Source organism: Zonotrichia albicollis, chromosome 2 (assembly GCF_047830755.1).
Source record: "Zonotrichia albicollis isolate bZonAlb1 chromosome 2, bZonAlb1.hap1, whole genome shotgun sequence".
NCBI classification, from domain to species: domain Eukaryota; kingdom Metazoa; phylum Chordata; class Aves; order Passeriformes; family Passerellidae; genus Zonotrichia; species Zonotrichia albicollis.
The window spans coordinates 110,475,719-110,496,785 of NC_133820.1; the positions used below are offsets into that span (position 1 = coordinate 110,475,719).

At 38.4% G+C, this 21,067-nt stretch overlaps 2 protein-coding genes across 18 annotated transcripts in view; one reads left to right on the forward strand and one right to left on the reverse strand.

Annotated features, from left to right (window-relative positions):
- RWDD2B (RWD domain containing 2B) overlaps positions 1-21,067 on the forward strand; it is a 70,374-nt gene that overhangs the window by 45,143 nt on the left and 4,164 nt on the right. The window contains exon 2 of one of the 7 annotated variants that reach the window (XM_074536011.1): positions 9,232-9,324. Coding sequence is in view for 3 of the 7 variants with exons in the window: in XM_014271020.3 (XP_014126495.2) it covers positions 20,577-20,735 (159 nt within the window). In the remaining 4 variants the exon portion in view is untranslated. Of the gene's footprint in view, positions 1-9,231; positions 9,325-19,028; positions 20,479-20,561; positions 21,064-21,067 lie in introns of those variants that run through there. The other 6 variants (XM_074536012.1, XM_014271020.3, XM_014271021.3 and 3 more) reach the window with 6 other exon arrangements.
- USP16 (ubiquitin specific peptidase 16) lies at positions 1,776-20,939 on the reverse strand. Of its 11 annotated transcripts, none has more exons than XM_005492572.4 (18): positions 20,802-20,939; positions 18,422-18,520; positions 16,622-16,806; positions 16,081-16,184; positions 13,673-13,776; positions 11,798-11,976; positions 10,725-10,817; positions 9,750-9,880; positions 9,296-9,383; positions 8,741-8,819; positions 7,790-7,881; positions 7,006-7,062; positions 5,993-6,160; positions 4,742-5,411; positions 4,393-4,487; positions 3,121-3,207; positions 2,711-2,864; positions 1,776-2,101 (listed from the first exon to the last, which is right to left on the reverse strand). In XM_005492572.4, the coding sequence occupies exons 2-18, from the start codon at positions 18,480-18,482 to the stop codon at positions 1,977-1,979; spliced, it is 2,472 nt and encodes an 823-aa protein (XP_005492629.2). In that variant the 5' UTR covers positions 18,483-18,520; positions 20,802-20,939; the 3' UTR covers positions 1,776-1,976. The 11 variants fall into 11 exon arrangements, 9 of the variants coding, with proteins under 9 accessions (XP_005492629.2, XP_026652522.2, XP_026652523.2 ...); XM_026796721.2 differs by having other exon boundaries at positions 20,730-20,871; XM_026796722.2 differs by lacking the exon at positions 20,802-20,939 and adding an exon at positions 20,354-20,502.

A 21,067-nucleotide genomic window follows, 5' to 3' on the forward strand; every position in this document is an offset into this window, starting at 1 on the left:
TTTGGGTGGTCTTAGTGAATTGAAAGGCTTTTCCCAACAGGCAGTCCTCTGGGTTAGAGTTGTTGAACTGTCAGCGGGAATGCAGAGGCCAGGCCTCTGCAGGACAGGGTTTTGTCCCTTGTAGCTTTTGTGCCTGAGCAGACCCTAGTGCCATTTGGATCCTGACTCAGAGACTGAAGGCTAACGATGGTAACTAGAGCTGAGAAGGAAAGTGGTAATAGCAGGGTGGGTGTTTGTAGTTTGATGGGTGCAATTGAAATTGTAGGTAGCAAAGAGCTTTCTCCACTGACAGTTTTGTGAGCTCTGTTTTTGGCCAATGTTTGCAAGTTTGTTACCAGACTCTAAGAGACAGAAAAAGTTTGTTAGGGCAGAGGAGTTGGTGTTGGCCTTTGAGTGTGGTGCAAAGAAAAGTATCCACTTGGAATGTGGGAGGCCATGGGTCAGGCACTGAAGTGGGAATGCCCGGGGAAGAAACTCCATTCCAGTTCAGGGTGAGAAACTGAAATTTTCCCAAGACTCTCCATTTCATTATGTAAATCTAGCTTTGGCACTCCAATAGTATTCCCTCCCCTGTTCTAGAAGGCTCTGTACCTTCTTTTCACCCATTGGCCTCTGTTCAGAACCACTCCTCTTTCTGTCCCCATTGGCTGTGGTCATATCACCCCATCCCAGCTCCTCTCTTCTCCCCTAACCCTGTTGGTTTATTTGTGTTCCAACCCCTCCCACTTTTCCCCAGTTACATACCTGGTCCCCTCCCCTGCTTGGGGCTGTCAGTGCCTTCTGCCTGGGTGTCTTGTGCTTCTGTGGGAGAGATCAGCACCCTCTCTCTGGCTTCTTGAGATACCCTTGAAAGGTCCAGAGACCCTTCAGTTGTGGTTGTGAGCCTTCCAGCCAGTCATACTCTCCACCTCACCTGGACCCTACCTTCCCTAGAGCCTCTGCTGTTCCTGTAATAAAGCCCAGTTGGAGTCCTCATGTCAAGAGCCCTCCTTCATTTTCTGGTGGAGTGTGCATTTATTCCATCCGGGCCTGAGTTTAAGGTGGTCTGGGGGAGCTGGTCATCTGGACCGGGAGGGGATTGCTCTTGGGAAGGTTGTCACCCCAACAGCATCTGCCTAGGGGTTCCTGCGTTGGAAGGGGAAGATTGGCTAAATCTTTTTGTCCGGACAGAGTTGATTTGAGAGCAGGGACGTTGCTGACTTGGCTATATCCTGGGGGTGGTTTCGAGCTGGGCTCAGAGCTGTGTCCTTGTTTTGTGAGTCGACAACACCATGGTGTGGTTATTTTGATGAGCATTGACAGTGCCCAGGAAAAAGACAAGTGCTTTTCTAGCCCAGCCCTGTTTGTGTGGGAGCAGGGTGGGGGCAAGAGCTCCACTGGGGATCCTGGCTCTTGGGCACTGACAGAATGTGATACTGCATATAGCAGAGAAGGAAGAGGAATCATTTCATTGTTGGATGTAGTTTATAAGCTTCAAAATAAAAGGCAATTGCAGCATGGACTCTTCATTTTAGAATGTTTTCTGGGCCATCAGCTGCTCAGCATGGAACTTGCACCCACTGAACCGCATTCAACTCCCTGGAGATATGCACTTTCCATCAAGATCTATGTACCATCTTGCACTCTAATCCTGAAGATCCCAAACCGCTTCAAAATGTCCAGCAGCTGCTCTCAAAGAAAAAGTCCTACAAGAAAAAGGCAGTGTTGGCCATAACAGTCCCTCGGCAGTCTGTAAACTAAACGAAACCAAATTATTCAACAAAAACCCAAAGCTGTAACTTTGAAAAAATCTTTTATTGAAAAGTAGTGAAACACTGGAAAAAGTGTAAGTTAACTGCTTGTCAGTGTGCCTAAAACGCATAAAGTGAATTCCTGCTATACAGCAGCTCCAACATATTAACAACATGATTTGCAAGTCTGCCTTCTCAGACCTCAAAACAAGGTGGCTGCACATACAAGAAGGCTCTTCTGATGAGTTACAGCAGCCTCTCATAGAACAGAAGATAGGCTTGGGAGCTCAGCACTTTGGACACAGAGACAGGTTGTACGTGGGTATCGCTGATGTGGAACCACTGACCCTTGACTGGCTCAGTTTCTGAAGCTGTGAAAGGAAAAATGTAGGAGTAAAAGTTACTACCAAGAATTGAAGCAATCAGTTCTATTACTGTTCTTTAGTAAGAATCATAAAGTATAATCATAGAATCATTGAGGTGGAAAAGACCTCCAAGACGGAATCCAACCTGTGACTGATCATTGCCTTGTTAACCGGACCAGAGCACTGAGTGCTACATCTGGTTGTCCGCTGAACACCTCCAGGGATGGGGATGTCGCCACATCCTTGGGCAGCCCCTTCCAATGCTTAACCACTATTTTGTCCTCTTTTCTTCCTAATGTCCAACCTCAAGGCCATTTCCTCACATCCTGTCACTGGTTGCCTGGGACCAGAGCTGGACGTCCACCTTGCTACACCCTCCTTTCAGGCAGTTCTGGAGTGTGATAAGATCCCCCCTGAGCCCCCTTTTCTCCAGGCTGAGCCCTCCCAGTTCCCTCAGCCACTCGTTATATCATTTCACTAGCTTCATTGCCTTTCTCACAGAACTTAAGAGCCATGGCAGGAGGCTGGAACTACATGATCTTTAAGACCCCTTCCAACCCAAACCATTTTGTGATTCTGTAAGAAATAATTTGTAAAATATTTCTAATTATTTACCTTGAGATTGTCCTCTAAGAACAAGATCAGAGAGGTGGCTATTCATAGCTCTCATTTTAACATAGGCAGTGTAGTGCCCAGACCTCATTGTTCCGCTGTGTTCGACAACTCCATAGAGAGAGTACAAGACCTTTGTATTCCCTTCAGCCACATTCTAGAAAACCACAAGTTTAGCTATGTCAGCCAAGTGCTGGGTTTTGAAGAATGCAAACTCTTTGATTTTTTTGCTGACGAAATGGAAACTGATCATTAGAGATTCATGCAAGCACTACAGTTATGAGCAGTGAAGTACAAATTATCACACAAAGTAACAGGCTTGACAAGCATTGTACAAAGATTTTGCTATGCAGCTTTGTTGTGAAAGCACGTTAGAACATGGGAAAGGAGAATCTGATTGTTTTCCCACTTACTTTACATTTAGCTGTACAGAAAGGAGCCAAGTCTATCACTTCTGGGAACTTGATATGCCTGTTAACCTTCTGCAGATTAAATCCAGCCTTAAACAACCAAAGTAGAGGGAAAACCCCATCATGTTAAAATGGAGCATACTAAAACCACACTTAGTTACTAAATGTTTCAGGTTAAAGTTTCAACAATACAAAATAGTTTTACATTACACAAAACTGAGAAAAAGCAGGTTTTTTTCCTCTGATGTCCAGTATTCCAGCATTATTTCCTTGGCCCCACATGCTGCACTGGAACACAAGTTAAGATGGCTCTTCAGCTCACTCATACATTAACGTAATAGTAGCAGAAGTGGAAAAAGAATCAGCTCTAATGCACGTCAGTAACTATGAGGACAACTCTGGCTTCTCAGATACTGTCACATGCCTGAGGATCTGATCTTAGAACACCCGAACTGATGGAAACTGCTCCCACCTTAATCAAACAATCGTCCAGTATCAAACTGGAAAAACAAAAGGAGATGATGATAAATGTTATTTTCTTCATAGTACAGTCTCTTGGATCAGGCTACGCATTTCCATTTTCTATATGAAATTGGTTTTCATCTAATTAAAGATGTCTCCCTTATTTTTCAAGTATATTGACCAAAAACACCAAACAGGTTTAAATTTAGAGGTACTGTCTCCCTTTCCTTTCCTCCTTCTCTCTTGAAAAGCTAAAGCCCTGAGTCAAAAATGTTTCTACAACTTGGGAATAAACAGGTAAGTGTCTTCAGTGTCTGTAAATAAAACTTAAGTTACTTTTCTTTCCTTTCATCCTTCCTTCTGCTCCACAAGGCTCAGAATCCTCTCTTTTCCACTTCTGCCAACTTGTTACTTATTTATTACTAGTAAGGGATCCTATTTACCTATACCTACTGAAAAATATGAGCCCATGAGCAGCTGTAATTGTAGGAAACCATTAATGCTAGGATTCTGGTTAATACAGTAAGCAGAAAGAATAATGAGGCAATATGTTGTGAATACATTTACAAAACAGTATTTTCCAGTTAATTAAGGGAATATTCTTTCAGGGAAACACATGTTAGTGCCTCAACGACCACAAAACACAATGCCGCATACGAATGCCTTCCAAACTTTGGGAAAAAACCCAAACTAGTTTTATAGAAAATAAAAGTAATGTTAGCATATTTTCAAGTTAAGCTAATACTACACACATATGTACATGTATATACATATTAACTTGAGACTATATACATGTATCAGCCTGCTACTTACCTGCTGAAACCTCTTTAAGTGAAGGGTTAAAATTGGAGGAGCTAAAGAGATGAGCATCTGTTTTTTGGCATTAGTATAAACACATTTCTTTTCACCTGCAGAAAAGAAAAATCACCAAAGATTAAAACAAGTGATTTATATCAAAACAAAGGTCACAGCAGGAATTTATTTTTACTATTTAAAGTGTTACAATGTCATCTATTGGAAGACCTGAGAACCTGAGCATTCTCCTTTAATACAATGAATGAAAGTAGACAAAGTTACACAAGGGATAATCCTCCCACTCTTTACCCACTCAAGAAGCAGACAGGGATATGTTTAAAGTTTTCTTTTAAAAAGTCTGTCATACTTATGTTGTTCTTTGGTCCACAATGCCTTTGTGTACACACATCACACAGTAGTTTATTGGTCTCGGTAAGTGCTTCATTACGGGTAAACTGATACAAACAATGATGGACTGAATCTTCCTCAGGGTTTAGCTCTTCCCTGTTTGCCAGAGTACAAAATGCCATTTCGGGGTCATCTGTAGATACTTCGCACGTCTTGTTAGGAACAGGCTGAAGGCCATCTAAGGTATTTGTGTCACTTGTGTCACTGGCACTCAAGTGGAGTTTTAAAAAGTCCATAGTAAGCTCTTCCTCATCTTCATTGTCATCATCCTCCTCTTCCAAAGACAGGTTGTCAAGGCCATTGACAAACTTCACAGGAGAATCTAAGCCTTCCATAGAGAGATCCACGAGTGACTCGTTTTCTTCCCACTCTTGTTCTGGCTTTCCTGCATTTTCATGCCTGCTCTGAAGTTCTCTACTATTTCCCTGTATACTCAAGTCTTTCTGAGTTAAGCAGCAATCTTTGCAATCATGTGATGATTCCTCTCCTTGCTTCTTATCAAGAGTTTTGGAGCTCATTTCAGTATCTGATTCTTGGTTGTACTTGACATCTGTCTCTGGCTGTTCAGTTGTGCAGAGATATGTCAAGTGAAGCACCTTTCCTTGAAGTTTTTCCTGCCGGCGTTGGCTCTGCTTATTTGAATACATAATAAACAAGAGTACAAAAAACAAAGTAAGTATAATTTATATTTAGCATTTCTTACCACTTCTTTGTGATCTTTGTTGCATGTCATAGATGCGCACACAAGGCAGGAGGAGGAAGAATAATCTATGATTTAATGATCAGAGGTAATCAGTTCGAATACAGAATTTATCCTCACTCAGGCATAGTTCCTACTGCTCCCTGTTATATAGTATCATCAAAAGACAGCTAATGATGCCCTTGCTATCTTCCTGATCTTTCTTGTGTCTGTATTCTAAAGTTTTGTGAAGATTCTTGCAATCAATGACTGAAAAACAGTATGATACAAATTAAGGCTTCTTCAGACACGCAACAAATTCTACTGGATATTATTATATTATTCCTACCCAGCAACACTTAACAGAGCATCTTAACACCAAAGACATGGGTATAATTGGTCTTTTCAGTTATGTATTTTGAAAAGAGAGATGTTCTACGATATCTCTTCCTTCATGTAAACTAAGGAAACAAAAAAGAATTTCTTGAACAGAAACAGCAAGCACAAAGTGAAATACCTATCCAAACCAACCTTGGCTTTTTTTTTGGCCTGTTTCTTCATTTTTTTCTGAAGGTGCTTACTTGTACCATGGGGCTCATATTTCTGCTTAAGGTAATGGTCACTGATTTTATCCTCTTCATCTTCAGATTCCTTTTCTTTGTTTTTTTTAACGTTGTCTCTCTTTGTAATTTTCCCTTTCTACAAAACCCAAAAAGCCACAGAAGAACCACAGAAACAGAGATGTTGTCTGAGTTTTCAACTTAAGGTAATATTTAATCATGTAACATATAACTAACTCACACCCTGATGTTAATGGAAAGAGTGTCTCACTTCAGAGAGTCCATATGAAACAGAATGAAACAGTATGAAAAGTAAGGCTATTGAGGGCCAAAATCTAAATCTGTAAAGGGGCAACATCACCTTTGCCTCTAACAGTTCTCATTAAATACATAGAAGAGTAATGTTTTACACAAGCAGAGACATTTTCTGTTGAACTGTCTGCCACAGATTTGTTTCTGATAAAAGGAAACTTGTTTGATGCCAAAGTCATGACCCCTTTGGCTCTGGGGTTTCCATTTCAATGTTTATGAGTAAACAGTGCTACACAAAAAAATCTGAATTATTACACATAGAGATTATCAATACAAAACATAAAGCAAATCAAGTACTTTGAGTGTCTGAAGATTAATCCAATAAGTACTCACATACTATCCTATCAACATTTCTTATCTTTATTCCATAATCTGAATATTAGGAGAGATGTTCTTGGACTTGGTGCAGGAAAATGGATGAAAAATGTGATAACAGACCCCCAAAGAACTCAAACAATCTGTGTGATTTTGCTGAGACAATTCATAAGCCACAACTTACAGGAATGACTCTCATTAAAAATCTTATTCTCTATCTTTCTGTGCAATTTTGACTTGCAAAAGAGACTTCTAGAAAGAAGCTTAAATTCTTTTCCTAATGACTGTGTAATAAGCGTTTCCCTATGAATAAAAAAAAAAAAAAAAAGCTGAAAAGTACCTATGACTGTTTCTTACCTGAACATCTAGTACAGGAAGTGACAAATCAAGGAAAGACTCATGGACCAAGGACACCTTTAAATGAATAATCAAGAGTCCAATTTAATTTTGTTTGGAAACAGCTGGCTTGCTGTCAATAGGTGTATTTGCACGTGTGCAATCAAGGCCCGCTTGTGTACTCAACTGTAAAACATGGCTCATTTACCTCCCCAAATAGCTTCCAATGACCAAAAATCCAGCAGTCACATTACCACAGAAATGAGCAGGAAATACTTTTATGAATTTCGGTTATCTAGTGAGATTGCACCTTAGGTCCTAAGAGACTCATAGCTGTAATCCATCATGATATTCAACTAGTCCATTTGCTAATACACACAATTACTTCATTCTCAGGATATATTATCCCGATAGCATCTTCTTGGCTGTCCTCCTGGCACTCCCACTACCATTTTTCATTGTGGTAAAGAGGAAAATGTAATCCCCTGAATGAAAAAGGAAAGTGCCCCATAACAATAAATTTGCTCTATGATCTGTACCACTGGAAAGTGTTCCCTGGGAATCTAGGAGAGAATTCTGGCAATTAAGCTTGCTGTTTCGGGCCTCTTTTTCTGGAAGGCTTTTGAAAGGTACTGCAAAATTAACTTTAAAACAGAGTGGAAGAAAGATTCCAGTGAAATCATCCTTCTTTTTTGAAAAGCATGCAGCTAGTCAAGTCTTATTTCTACAGACAGTCACTTTGGAGTTATCCTGCAGATTACAGGACATGACATTCTAGGTTATTCAGAGCAGGCAGTTTACTCACAGTTCTGCATTCCTCACACATAATTGTGCTGGTTAATTCTCCACCGAAGATTCGATCTACAAAACTTTGTATTCCCTTTTTCTTTTCATATTCTGAGAATTCAAAAAGTATACAGTAAAGTTAAAAATATTACACACAATATACTGGCAACCAATCTCATTACAACATACCTAATAAAAGGGAGACTATAAAATGCAAGATGTACGATGGAACATGTTGGCCTGCTCTGGTTTCCTCAGGATAGCAAATACAGCAAGATTCTTAAATTAAGAATCTTTTGTGGATCAAAAGAATGGGGATGAAAATACATTCCCAGAACACAGCTTGGTTAAACCACACCTCTACCACTTTCTCTGCTCAAATGCATTTCCCTATTTTCTCAGAAGTACTGCATTTCAGTAAGAATTCCTGTTTTCTCTGAAGACTGAAACAACTATCTGAACTTAAAAAATGAGCACCAACTTTTGTCAGACAAACAAAACCATTTTCCTCAAGTTCTAATTTCAGAGTAACACAGTCTGAATTTAAATTGTCAGATCATCTCCCAGGTCATGTTGAAAAGTTAAAAAATTCTTCTGTTCACTGTTTGGAATTTTTCTATACTACTGTTAGGTAACAATGGACTATTAGCAGCTACATAAATTATATTCACATAGTAGTATTTTAAATTTTTATGTCTGAATTATTAATCATTGCCCAAACATATTTTAATGTATGATGTCAACAGGATAAGAGAGAGTTGATTCTGTAAAGAAGGAAATGCCAACAAAGTTCAGCAAGACATTTAAATATAGACTAAAATTATTGAGCCTTTTATTCTAGATACATGCATACTCAAGAGGTCATAAAGCTGTACACATAAACATGTATCTTTTAGTTGATACTATTAATGTTACTTTATATACTTCAACAAAGGAGATTTTACAATTTAGTGATGCTGTGATAATTTACCTTTAATCTTCTTTTTAAGTTCTTCTTCATTTTGTTTGCTAGAGTCACTCAGTGCCTTTAGAATTCCAATGCTTATTTGCTGAAATTTTCAAAACAAATATACTCTGTAAAATTTCCTAAAATAATTCAGTTAGCTACTTCATTTTATGTGTTTCAGATGGAGAAAAAAGTATAATCTTCATCAACTAAGAGAATCAATACAAACAACACCAATACCTGTAGAACCACACAATAGTTCCTGTGGATATCAAAAAAAAGGAAAAAGAAAAGAAATCAATGGAGAAGCTGCAAATTAAAACCCAGGAATTTCTGCAAGTGTGTTTCAGAAATTAAAATATAAGGATATTCTTTAGGGTGCCTACACATACTCCAAACCCACTTTTTCTGTGGGTTCTCATTGTTAATATGGTTCAAGTGAGTGCTATGGACAGCACAAACACACTTCAGAAGCTGACATATCTCAGGAAGTATGTTCTTTCTCCCTTCAGCAGAATAAAGAGTCTGAGTCCAGAGTACGAAGAGAAAGGTACGCACAACTATGACTTTAGCACTCACCTGGATTTCTTCTGCTCTCATTCCATCAAGTAAGTAACGAAGCAGTTCATGACTGTCTTGCTGCTGATAACCTTTGAATCGTATTGCTCTGTTAAATGAAATTTTAAAGTATAACTGAACTCAGAGATAAAGCAAAAATTATTCACAGCAAACATACGTGGAGAAAATCTCCAGAATGTAAGTATATAAAAGCAACAAGTGTCTACATACAGTATTTTCTAAAAATATGATGCCAGCTACACAGTATGTCACTGAGTAGCTTTCATTTTATGGCTATTCATTTTTATTTTGCTCTTTCAAAAATTAAGATTTCTTTCAATAATTAAAAATTATTCTATAAATTCTGTATGCTGTGTTCTGAGCTAGAGATAAAAAAAAAAAGAGGAAAAACTGACAGTCTTAAACAACAAATTTTTTCATACCCACTATGATGTGCAATTGTACAGATACTTACTTTTTACAAACCTGAGCAAAAAGTTCCTTAGGAGTCACTACCCCTTTTTTTGTCTCTTGCATTTCTGTCACAAACTGATGCATGGCTAGTGTTAAAGGACCTGGCTGATCTAGTTTTATTAGCTGAGGTTCCTGTTTGAAAGAAAAGCAACAGAGCTGTTTTGCCTTAATTCAGTGGCAGATTGTTTTGAATTAAGTTTTTCCTTTTCAGTTCATTAAAAATGTTATTGTCAAATGGAATACCCAAAATTGCAAAATGGTAGTCCGTTAACCTGACAAAAACGATATGTGGTTTATTATGAAACGGTATCACAACTCATTTATTTATTACTTAGTTCAAAGTCTGGATTTCTTACCTTTACTAGGAAAAAACCCAATTTCTTAAAAAAGGTTGTGCATTTTCTGTCATCCAAATCTCTAACTATAATGACAGGTGTGCTATTTAAGTTAGTGCTACAGACATCCTCTAATTTCCTATTCTGCATTTAGAGAAGTGGCACTATAGCAAGAGTTACACATTTTCATCCTTTAAATAACATCATAATAATACCAGCACTCCTACGACAGAGTATTGAATCACTGCTCTTACACTCGGAACAAAATACCTCCACTGACTTCAGAAGCAGTTTTATAGAAAGCAGTGGTGAAGCTCCTGATGATTTTACACCCTAATCTTGTTAGTATTTAGCTGGACCATGTAGGAGAAGGGACTGTAAACAACCCTGCCCCTGATGAATCACGGCTTGTGCTAATTATCAAAGAGTGGAAACAGCCTTGCCCATCCAATGAGGATGGGTGTTATAAAAGAGTGGGCTAGCTAGCCAAGGGCAGTCTGCTGGGGATGGAGTTGGAGTTTACTGGCTGTGAGTAGGAAGCTGGCAATAGGAACAGCTTTAAAATTGACAGATCAGTATTGCTGGTTTCCTTAACATACTGGAAGGTGAGGACAAACACTACGGAGGTCAAAGCATATTACCATGCATAGCTCAGGTGACTCAATTTTAATCGTTGTGCCAGGTATTTTAGCTTCTTTAAGCAGCTCCCTCAGGACTGGAGTTTGTGATAAATTCTGTAGAACACAGAAGACAGAAAGAAATTGGAAAATAGGGACAATGGGAAGGGCAGTTGAACTTCGTTAGTCATGGAATTTGTAGCAACCAGTTTAGCAGCATTTTCCCAAACAGGGAACGAAAGTGGTTAATTACCGCTCTAGAATCTCCATCTGTGTTTAAGATTTAAAGGTACATTCTGTATAGCTAATAGAACCTCCAGTGCCCTCTATAAGCATTAGTTCATATTGCAGAAACCCTAAATGTATTTTCCTTATAGAGACTGATGTTTTGACAAGTGTACTTACTAGTGTCTATTTCTAAAAATTCAAAGGATAAAATGCAATGTTATGTATTTGCTTGGTTTAAAGTGTTTAAAAGTGAATCAAAAGCAGTTTACTAAAATCTGCAAGTACAGTGGGAATTTTGTTTGAGTAAAGCTTCAGTATCAAAAGCCAGAGGACAAGATAATGTCAGTTTCAATACACATGAAAGAACAAGTTTATTTTACATTTCTGAGCTGAACAAGTCACTCAAGATGGTAATGCCTGCAACTTGCTCATCCTGTTTCTTTAATCCAATATTACTTTTGATTTCCTTTTGCTGAGAGAGACAGTTTTATTACAATAAACACCCATGGTTTTTTGAGTACTAATCTCTTATAGTCTAAGAGGTCACAAGGGTGAAATATTTCATATTTTTAAAAAAATAACTAGAAGTTGGAAAGCTTATTTTATTTCAGTGAAAAATGCTGTCCCTCAAGGACAAGACAGTTTATTGTGTTTACCCTTAGAGCAAATCTGAACCTGTGGCTCCATTTCTTTGTATTTCTCTGGGCCAACACACTATTTTTAGAAAGAAGCCATCATTCCTGGCAGATAAAAAATCCCATTCTAATTGTGTCACTGTAAAATGCTGGAGGCAGGGTTGTTGGTTTTTGTTTTGTTTGTGGCTTTTTTTCCATTTAAAGTTTATCTAAAAACAACAGCAAGTCCTATACCTGCATCACTGCATTAAAGAAACATGTATTCCCCAAGTTACTAAGTCCTTTCACAGTGACTTCTCCATTAGCAGTTGAAGGAGAATTTTCTTCTTTAAGTGAAACTTCTTTTCCTTGTTTATTTTTGCTGTCTTTTTCTACTTTTTTATTTTCAACTTCTTTGTTCTCTTGTTTTTGGACTGAAATAATAAAAACATATCACATGTTAACACAGTTATAGGGTATAGGCTAGGAAAGATTATTACAGCAGGCAGCAATCTATGATGTTTAGAGCTCATACACATGATATTTAATTCTTTCATTTTTAAATACAAAACTGGTTTTGGTTCTTAAATTATCTAGGTAATAGAAGTTAAAAAACAAAAAAACCCCAACAAATTGTGAACCCCCTGAAATGCCATTTCAAATCAGCAAGCAAATTAAACATCTCTTGGCATACAAGCAATTTATGCCAACATACTCTGAAATTCCTCAGAATGTTCCTGTCAAAATCACCTATGTGAGGGCTTTCTCCCACAACATCCAAATGGTTCCCACTGTTGAGGCATTCTCATATTCATTTCATGTACCTAATCAGACGATACTGAAAGGTTTATAGTCTTCAAGACAAGTTAAAAATATTTCCCCCCAAATTATTTTGGTGTATTGCTGAAAATTTCAACAGCCTGTTTAATAAAGCTGTAAGGGAGTTCCAGGCTGTTTTCAAAATAACATCCACACTGGTTCTACCTGTTTGGCCATCAGCTGTTATTAGGTTTCTGATAAATAGGGCTGAGAGCTAATACTATCTGTAAAATCAAGTAAAACAAGTTCAGAAAAAACAAGAAAAACAGACAATACAATCTTAGAACAAGAAATAGATAGATGAACAACAACACAGAATACATGAAACAGGCAACAACTGGACGCCAGTATTCATTGGTTTTCCAGTTCAAACCCAAGAAGAAGATTTTGTCAACTCATGTGAAGTTCAACTGTGTCTCTGGGAAAGACTGACCACTCAAAAAACTCTGCTTCCTATGGGAAAACCTCAGCTGCTTTCTAAAAAAATTGAATTCAGAGAGAGCCATGTTGCTGGATGTTTGTATTCCATTTCCCACAAGGCCTGTGATTTCACCCAAGTGTTGGAATTTCTTACAGTCATTTGTTATAGCACTTATTTTCATATGCAAATTAATCCAATTTTTCTAGTGGGAATGCCTTGTACAAAACTAGTTTTGCCACTATGGAAACTAGGGGGTTTTTGCTGGGTTTGCTTTCTTTTAAACAATCATATTTTACAGATAGACTGCAGGCTGAACACAATACTTTAGAGTTCTAAAAGCACTGCAGCTGCCTAAACTAAACATATAGATCCAGCGATAAAATCTCTGTATACTACTGCTTCCATTAGGATATGTGCTGCAACAGCTGGAGACTTAGTCATTCCTAATACATTCAAAAATACCCACAAAAAGACTTTAGAAAAATCAAATCAAATTATGCTTAAACAAGGACAATTTTTCTTTAGACCTCAAGACAGACTGAGCAACATGATGAATAAACACAGCACCCTAAGTACTGAAAGTCAAATGCCTATTTGCAGAAAAACTGAACATTGCATTTTAGAAAAAGTCACAGTAAAACTGTCCTTTTATCTGCCTGTTCTTGTATGTTTTGTCTGTAAATGTTTAGGGGATGCTGAGCAAAATCCTGATCTAATTAGGCCTATGGGCTAGGACATTACTTATGCTATCAGAATTGTGACAAAGAATATTAAAAAAGGGGAGAAATTAGTTTTTCCCTTTACCATAAAAAATGTAAATTCTGGATTTATAACACTGTCTCCAAAACTTAGGAGACCTGATTTACTGTACCTATACTATAATTACTTACCTGCATGTGATGAGTCAATACCAACTTGTTTTCTAACAAAATCCACAGTCTGGCCCAAAAGGGTTGAAGTTTTATATGGAACTTCATTATCACATGGGTAGCACCTGTCTCCGCCACCGCCAAAAGAAGACAATTTTTTTCTATTATTTAAAAATCCCAAGCTATTTACTTTTTTGATGCAATTCATTACACAAAGTTATAAAACTACAATGTTTAGTGTAAGAGTTACAAGTCTTAGAGAAGAATTCAATCTACTTGTCACAAAAATAAAACACTTAAAATTATCTTTAGTAAATTATTTTGGTGACAGGCAGTTGCAATTTACAAGTATAAATTAGACTTTTAAAAGATGTACTTAGAAACCCTGCAGCAAGAAAAAGGAAAGCTTGGATAACTTTGCCAAAATCAAGAATCTAAGATATCAAGCCTTAAAGGAAATGACTTATGAATATTATGGTATGGAAAAATATTTTGAATATTCTAGCCAAGCAAATATTTAATTGTATTTAAGTCAGATAAGAAGTAACTCAAGTGTCCACCCTTAAAACTGCAGACTTGTATTGGCTCTTCTACTGCTGATACAAACCCCATTTGTCTCTTTATAAGCAAAGAAGCTCAGGTTATGCCAGTAACGTGCTTTAGAAAAAAATTGTAGGAGAAGTTGCAGTCATAAAGGCTCAAGAAGGCTAAAACCATGACAGGACACAAATATCTGAAGGAGTTTTACACGTACCAATTTTGTAGTTCCACTCAATCAACTCTTTAAAGAAGTACTGATACTTCTGCATTTTGGAAAACATCAATTACAGTTCTTAGGCAAATTTCAGATTACCATAAGTCAGACTTAATTTTCTGATATTAAAAACAGAAGTCTGCAGCAAAGTGTTTCCCCAAATCTCCAGCCTCCCTGGCATTAGCTTTAGTCATCACATTTTCTCATATTTAATTTAAACAATTGACTAGCTTTTGTATCCCTGATTGCTTGTCTATTGTCTATCTGATTAATAACAAAAATAGACATTCTCACTCCTGGAATGACAAAGGACAATTACTTCCATGGTGTGTTTTAACACCATAACCTTCTACCTGTCAAAAAAAGTTGTAGACAATCTTGAAAGAATCAAGGTAGTGGAAAAGGTTTTGTTAGTGATGGCTGTTTGACCAGCACTGAAAATAAGTACAACAGCAGTTGTAAACCCAAAAGCACAGAACTTAGTGAATACTTAGAACTCTCCCTTTTTTCTCCACATGTCTTTAAACTCTTTACAGTTATTACTTATATCCAATTTGAACCACATGTGTATGCACACCACAGAGAGGTTTGGTCACACATTCATATAATTAATAAAATAAATTTTATTAGAATTAGAATTTGGTTAAAATTTTGGTCAGAATTTCTGTACTAGGCCCACTCTGAAATACAGCTCTTGACAGTGGGTTTGATCTACAACTAATTTATAGCCAATATATCAATCTTTGAATAATTTCTTGGGCAAGTTTGTACAACCAAGAAATTCTAGAAGGAAGCCAAAACATCTTACTTCCACAACTTCCTCTTACTTGCAAGTATTTTGATTAAAAAAAACAGGGAAAATAGGGCACTTCAAACCCACAATTTTAACACTAATTTAAATTCACAAAGACAAGCTCACTAGCTCATTAGTTATAATGTTACTGACAATGTCCATTTCCATTCTAGAATTCATTAAAAGTAGTGTCATTACATGTAAGTACTAAGTATGATCAAGTAAATAGATAATGTTATATAAAATGAACAAAATGACAGATACTAAGTTGCAAAACCACATTACTAAGCAAAACAAAAACTCTTTATGTCAAGTACAGTATTTCTATATAGCACAGTTTAGAACACTGGGGTTCCCCTCATATATGCAAGTGTATAATTACTTTTGAGAGAAGCAAAAACTACCAGGGACATGGATTTTGTATTGCTTGATCCAGTAGCATCTCATAATTCTAGCTATGCTTCCTGTCTATATGTAGTATTAAAAAATTGTATTTTCAGAGGAGATAAAAGTAATGTTGTCACTAAGTGCACATCAGAAAGAACTTTCTTCCCAAGGTCAAAACTTAAGATTTAGATCTACTGATCAACACTTGTGTCCATGTGTCAGTATTCTGACCAAGTAAAAACAGTGAAATATTAAGTCAAAGACATTTACTAGTTGGTCAAGTTCAACCTTAATTATGAAGATTTCCAAATCGTAAATTTTACATTAAAATAACATTTATTCTGCAAATCTCAGCAAAGACTGCTAGAAATTACATGTTTGGAAACAATTTAATATATGCCTAGAGAGAAATCTCAGAATTCACAAAGAAAGGACAAATTATATTCCAGCCTCTGTTGCCCTCCAGCTCTGTCTTGTGCTGCCTGACAAACTCACCACACACTCCAGTTGTCCAAATTGAGAACCAAACAGTGGGGATCTGATCTTGGTGTTTCATAATGCTTTAAAGCATGCTGGTCAGGAGAATTTCTGTCACAGCCCTACAATATTGATAACCACAAGTGTCACAAAATCCATTTGACTGCCAATGAAACATACATAAATTCAGAGTAAAAACAAAGTATTACAATCAAAACTCTTCAATTATGTTCAACTAATTGGGATCAACAGAGGGATATCTATTTCAAAATATTTATTTTTGCAGATGGATAAATTACTGGGTGCAGAATAAATCTGCTATGAGATTGAACATTTAATGAATAAATTCCAGTCTAAACACCTGAAAGAACGAAACAGAACCAAAACCTCTTCAGCATGCAGAGTTCTAAGTTTCATGAACTAACATAAGCATTAAGATCTTGCAAAAAAACCCCACAGATTAGGGGTATTTTTATTTTCTCTGAAAAATAATTCAAACTTTCCACTGCATTATGAGACACTGAAAGGTATTAAGACAAATTAACAACAAAAGAGATACCCTATGGCCACATTTTAGGCATAACCATATTGAAGTGCCTTCATCAGTCTCCTCCTCCTCCTCAGCCTTCTCTTGTGTCTTACTGTCTGCCTTGCAGTCCTGACAAACATGCCATTCCACATTCTGCAGTGCCTTTCTCACAAGGCCTTGGTCCAGTCCTTTACGAATATGCTTGCACACAGGTTCTACAAATTAAAAAGCACAAGAAGGATGTAGGTAGCATAAAAAATGCAAACTTTGAATACACTGGCAGTAATACAGAAGCTAGGATAGTCTTTCTAGAGCCAATGAAACAGGAACAATTTATCAGAGTATCAGAAAGAAACCTTTTGTTACCACCATTGACAATATGGGTATACTGTTGCTACATCCTAAACTTTGAGCTGTTTTTATTGCTCAGAGTGTGATAGTTCATAAACTATCTTTGTTGAGGCAAGATTACAGCCTCAAGATGGCAAACTTCTATTGGCATAAGCTGAAATTGGTGCAAATTTTTGCACCTCCAGTTTGTTTCTGTCAAAGATTACAGGATTTTATCAAAGTGCAAATGCTAGCCAACAAGGGACAAACACAGATATTCAGCATTCTTTTAGCCTTTTTGAAAAACATAAGCTTCATCTACAAAACTGTCATTTAAAAAAGAAACAAAAAAATTTTTGTATATCGGCAACTACTGTTACAGCGGAATTATTCACCATGATTAGTCTTAGTTTCATTTGTAGCTTTACAGGTCTTTGTCATCATAAGGTAACCTATTCATAGGCAAAAAATTGAGATGCCAGCAGCAGCTAGAACATAACTGGTCTCTTTTGCAGGAGAAAAAGGGGAACAGTTACAGTAGACACTAACCCTGACTCCAGGAAACAAGCCCTCAACAACCAAACCAGACAAAAGTAGATAAAAAAAAGGCATCCATTAGAGACAGAAGCTAACCAGACAAAAGTAGATAAAAAAGGCATCCATTAGAGGCAGAAGCTAACACAAGAAGACCAGGACAATCAGGAAACCAAAGCACAGTGGACTTAAACAGGCCATCCCACCAAGTCTCCTCAAACACTTAAGGGCTCTCTCCCCCAACTAAATTAATCTGGTTCAAATCACTTCCCCATAAAAGATGAGAAAGACACAATCTGTAACCTGGCAGATAAGGTAGTAGAAGAGAATGCTACACAACATAAATTTAAAAAAAGCTATAAAAACCAAGGTAAACAAGTCCAAAAAAATTCACAGGTGAGATTGAATGGAGCTAGGAGAATAAAATTTAGTATCTGTGATTAGGAACTATTTGGAACAGAAGAACAGAAAGAACATGTTTTAACCAAAATACACTATAAGAGCTGAAGTGTCCAGAGTCAGTACCAAATTAGCTGCTAGAATAAAGGGAAACTGCTTCACAAAAAAGTATTTTAGTCACAGCTTTTACTGTTAAAGCAAGAATCTTCTGCAACAAACTTTTCACTAGGAAAATGCAACTTAAACTTGGCAGCTGACTCCACAAACTGTTTATATTCTGAGTAATTTTATACAATCTGTATCAGTAAAGAACTGTGTGTTTGAGTTTCCTAAAAAGAAAACCAGAAACTAATCTCACTTTCTAAGCATGCTTTTCTAAGCATGCTTAGAAAAGTCACGACAACAATATTTCTTGCTAGACTTGAGTTTCAATTAAAAATCCAGATTTTGTATATGTGACTTCAAAGCCAGTGGCTAGTGTGAAGGTATTCTAATGTTAATCAGCTTACAAGCCTTCTCTGAGTTAAAATAAACATTACATCCACAAACTTCTCCAAGGAAACATACTCAGTATATCTGGAGACTCATCAGACTGTGCAGTTTTGACTTTGATGCGTTTCTTGCCCATATTTGTTGTCTGTAATTGTTCCTAAAAGGAAGAGTGACCTAAAAAGAAAAAACAGTAAGATTAGAAAGTAGTTTTAGTTGTCCTTGTTCATTGCTACACAAGTTATTTCTATGGCCCAGCTGTCCCTTGAGGTGAATATACTTGTTTTACTTTGACATTTTCAAAACAAAAAATATTAATTATAGTTTAACATGAAACAACTGTAGCTGTTGTATAGACAAGATCACAATGTGAATTACAAAACCCAAATGATTTAAAATGTTAAATCAAAAGCATTGCACAAAACAAGTAGACTGGAAGCTTCGTTATCAAAAATCCTATAAACCTTAAGGACTTAAAATAACACCACAGGAATTTTATGAAAAAGAATTTGTTTTCTCCGAATTCAATTTTGAAGAATTTGCAACCTTTTTATTTTGCTTACTGCAAATTTCCTGTGTCTTTGATGAAATCTGACACAAGTAAAATACTCTTGACATATTTGAAGATGCACAGACCGTGGGAATTCTGATTTTTCACTTTCTTCACAGGAGAAGATTTATCATCACCTTCCCCTCATATCAAGCAAATAATTCAGACAGGTCTGTTATCCACTATACCTGTGGACCCTTCTCGACAAGAGTGATCTACCACTTCAGTGTCCTAACCCAAGTGCTTGGCTTCAGATAGGTGGCTACTGCACATGTGAGAGACCACGTTTAGTTTCTAGTCTGTGTGGCAGCCTACATTGCTGCTAGTAAAGTCCCAGGTAAAGAGGCAAAGAGGGCCTTTGCATAATATCCACAGATATATTATTCAGCCGCCCAGTAAGATGTTCAGGTCACAGGCACACACACATGGAAGGTCCAAGCTTATCAGTCTCTGAAGGGCCTGGGGGTGAGCCTGGTCTCGGGGCAGTACAAAGATAAGGGCCAATCAGAGAATAGGGAGGGAGGGACATAGGAACATGGAGAATAGGGAGGAACAGGGGAACGAGCCAATGGAGTCTTAAAGCTTTTTGAGGTAAGTTTCTTGTGTATCCCTAAACCAGGGAATGCTCCCCAGGGTCTCCACAAGTCTGTAGCCCCTGTACCTTACCTGACAAAAGCTCATCCAAAAATCTCAGGTAAACTTAAAACTCACATTGTACATGGAAAACAAAAAAGCTAAAAGGGTTCAAAATCAAATCTCTGCAATCTTTGCAGGCTAGCTTAACCCTGCTGTCCACCCTTCACATAAACACAACCAGCACTAAATCTGTATCAGTCCACCTTTTCAAATTAATTTCTATGCCGGTACATGGCAGCACACCAGCCTCAGAGCACAACTGTGTGCTTGGAGCTTTCACAGGCAAAATGATTAAGTCAGACCAAGAGAATCAGAGAAAAATTAAACTGGGGAGAGCTTAGGCATGATACTCACAGAGGATGTTTTGTATGAAAAGCCATTTACAAACACGAGCATATTTGCATGAGCATACTCTTAAGGCAGATGACCCAATTATTGATGGCTGCTCGGCAGCCACTTGATCGAGAGCAGAACTGCCAACTTTTGCAACTTAGCATTCACCTTGTTCAGAAAAAGAAGTAACTGTTCACCCAACCACCTTCCTCTACAGCATATTTTTCTGCAAAAAGCTACAACACTTGATCTTGTATAAACAATTTTAATTAATAAAATCCTTTCCAAATTGTACTTGCTCCTGTCGGGAATGCAGGCCAGCATCAACAGGTGGGGCTGTTAATTTAACCCAAGCTGTGCCTGGGCAGACTTGTCCGACAGGCTTTGCACCACGGCAAAGCCCTCACCATGAATGCACAGCCTAAACAACTGAAGCATTTTATATATTTTTTAAATAAGATCGAACGGTCTGTAAATGACCAAACGCGCACCTGCCTTTGACTGACACCCTGGAAAAAAGCCCTGAGAGCTTTATCGCCTGGGGAACCTTCAGGTTGCGGAGGGCAACAGGCCGGACCCTGTCGCCATCCCGCACGTCCCGCCCGGCGCGCAGCAGGTAAGTCGTAACCCCCGAGCCCGCAGCCCCCCCCGACCCGGCCCAGCCCGCGGCCGGGCCGCCCCCATGACCCCGCCTTCTTCCGATTGGCTCGCGCAATGAGCGACAGCTGTTGTAGCCAATCAGAAGCCCCGCGCGTTCTGGCAGAAGCGACGGCTGCAGTGTGCCGGCGGAGCGAGTCCGGATTTAGGAGGAGACTGGCCGCGGCGGTAGGAGCGCGGCGGCAGCTACGGGTGATTCCCGTCCCTCACTTGCCGGTGCGGCGGGGCGAACAACTTGCTGGAGCATGACTCCACCAAACGAGGCAGACGGCAACCTCTTACCTCAATCACCAGCGCAGGGGTGTCGGTCACCGGCTGCCATGCGTGCTCCTGGCGCGCTGCATTGTGGGGCCGTGACGGGGGAAGGGGGGATGTGGGGTGGTGCGGGACGCGTACGCGCGTGCGCAGGTGCGACGCCGGCTCACTTTGTTCTCTGGGGGCCGCGCTGTGTGGCGGGGTGGTGGTGGTGTGTTCGAGGGGCAGGGGAGGCTCTCCAGCGCTCAAGATACCCGAGTAGCAGCCCTGTGTCGAAGGCGTTGGTTTGGTGA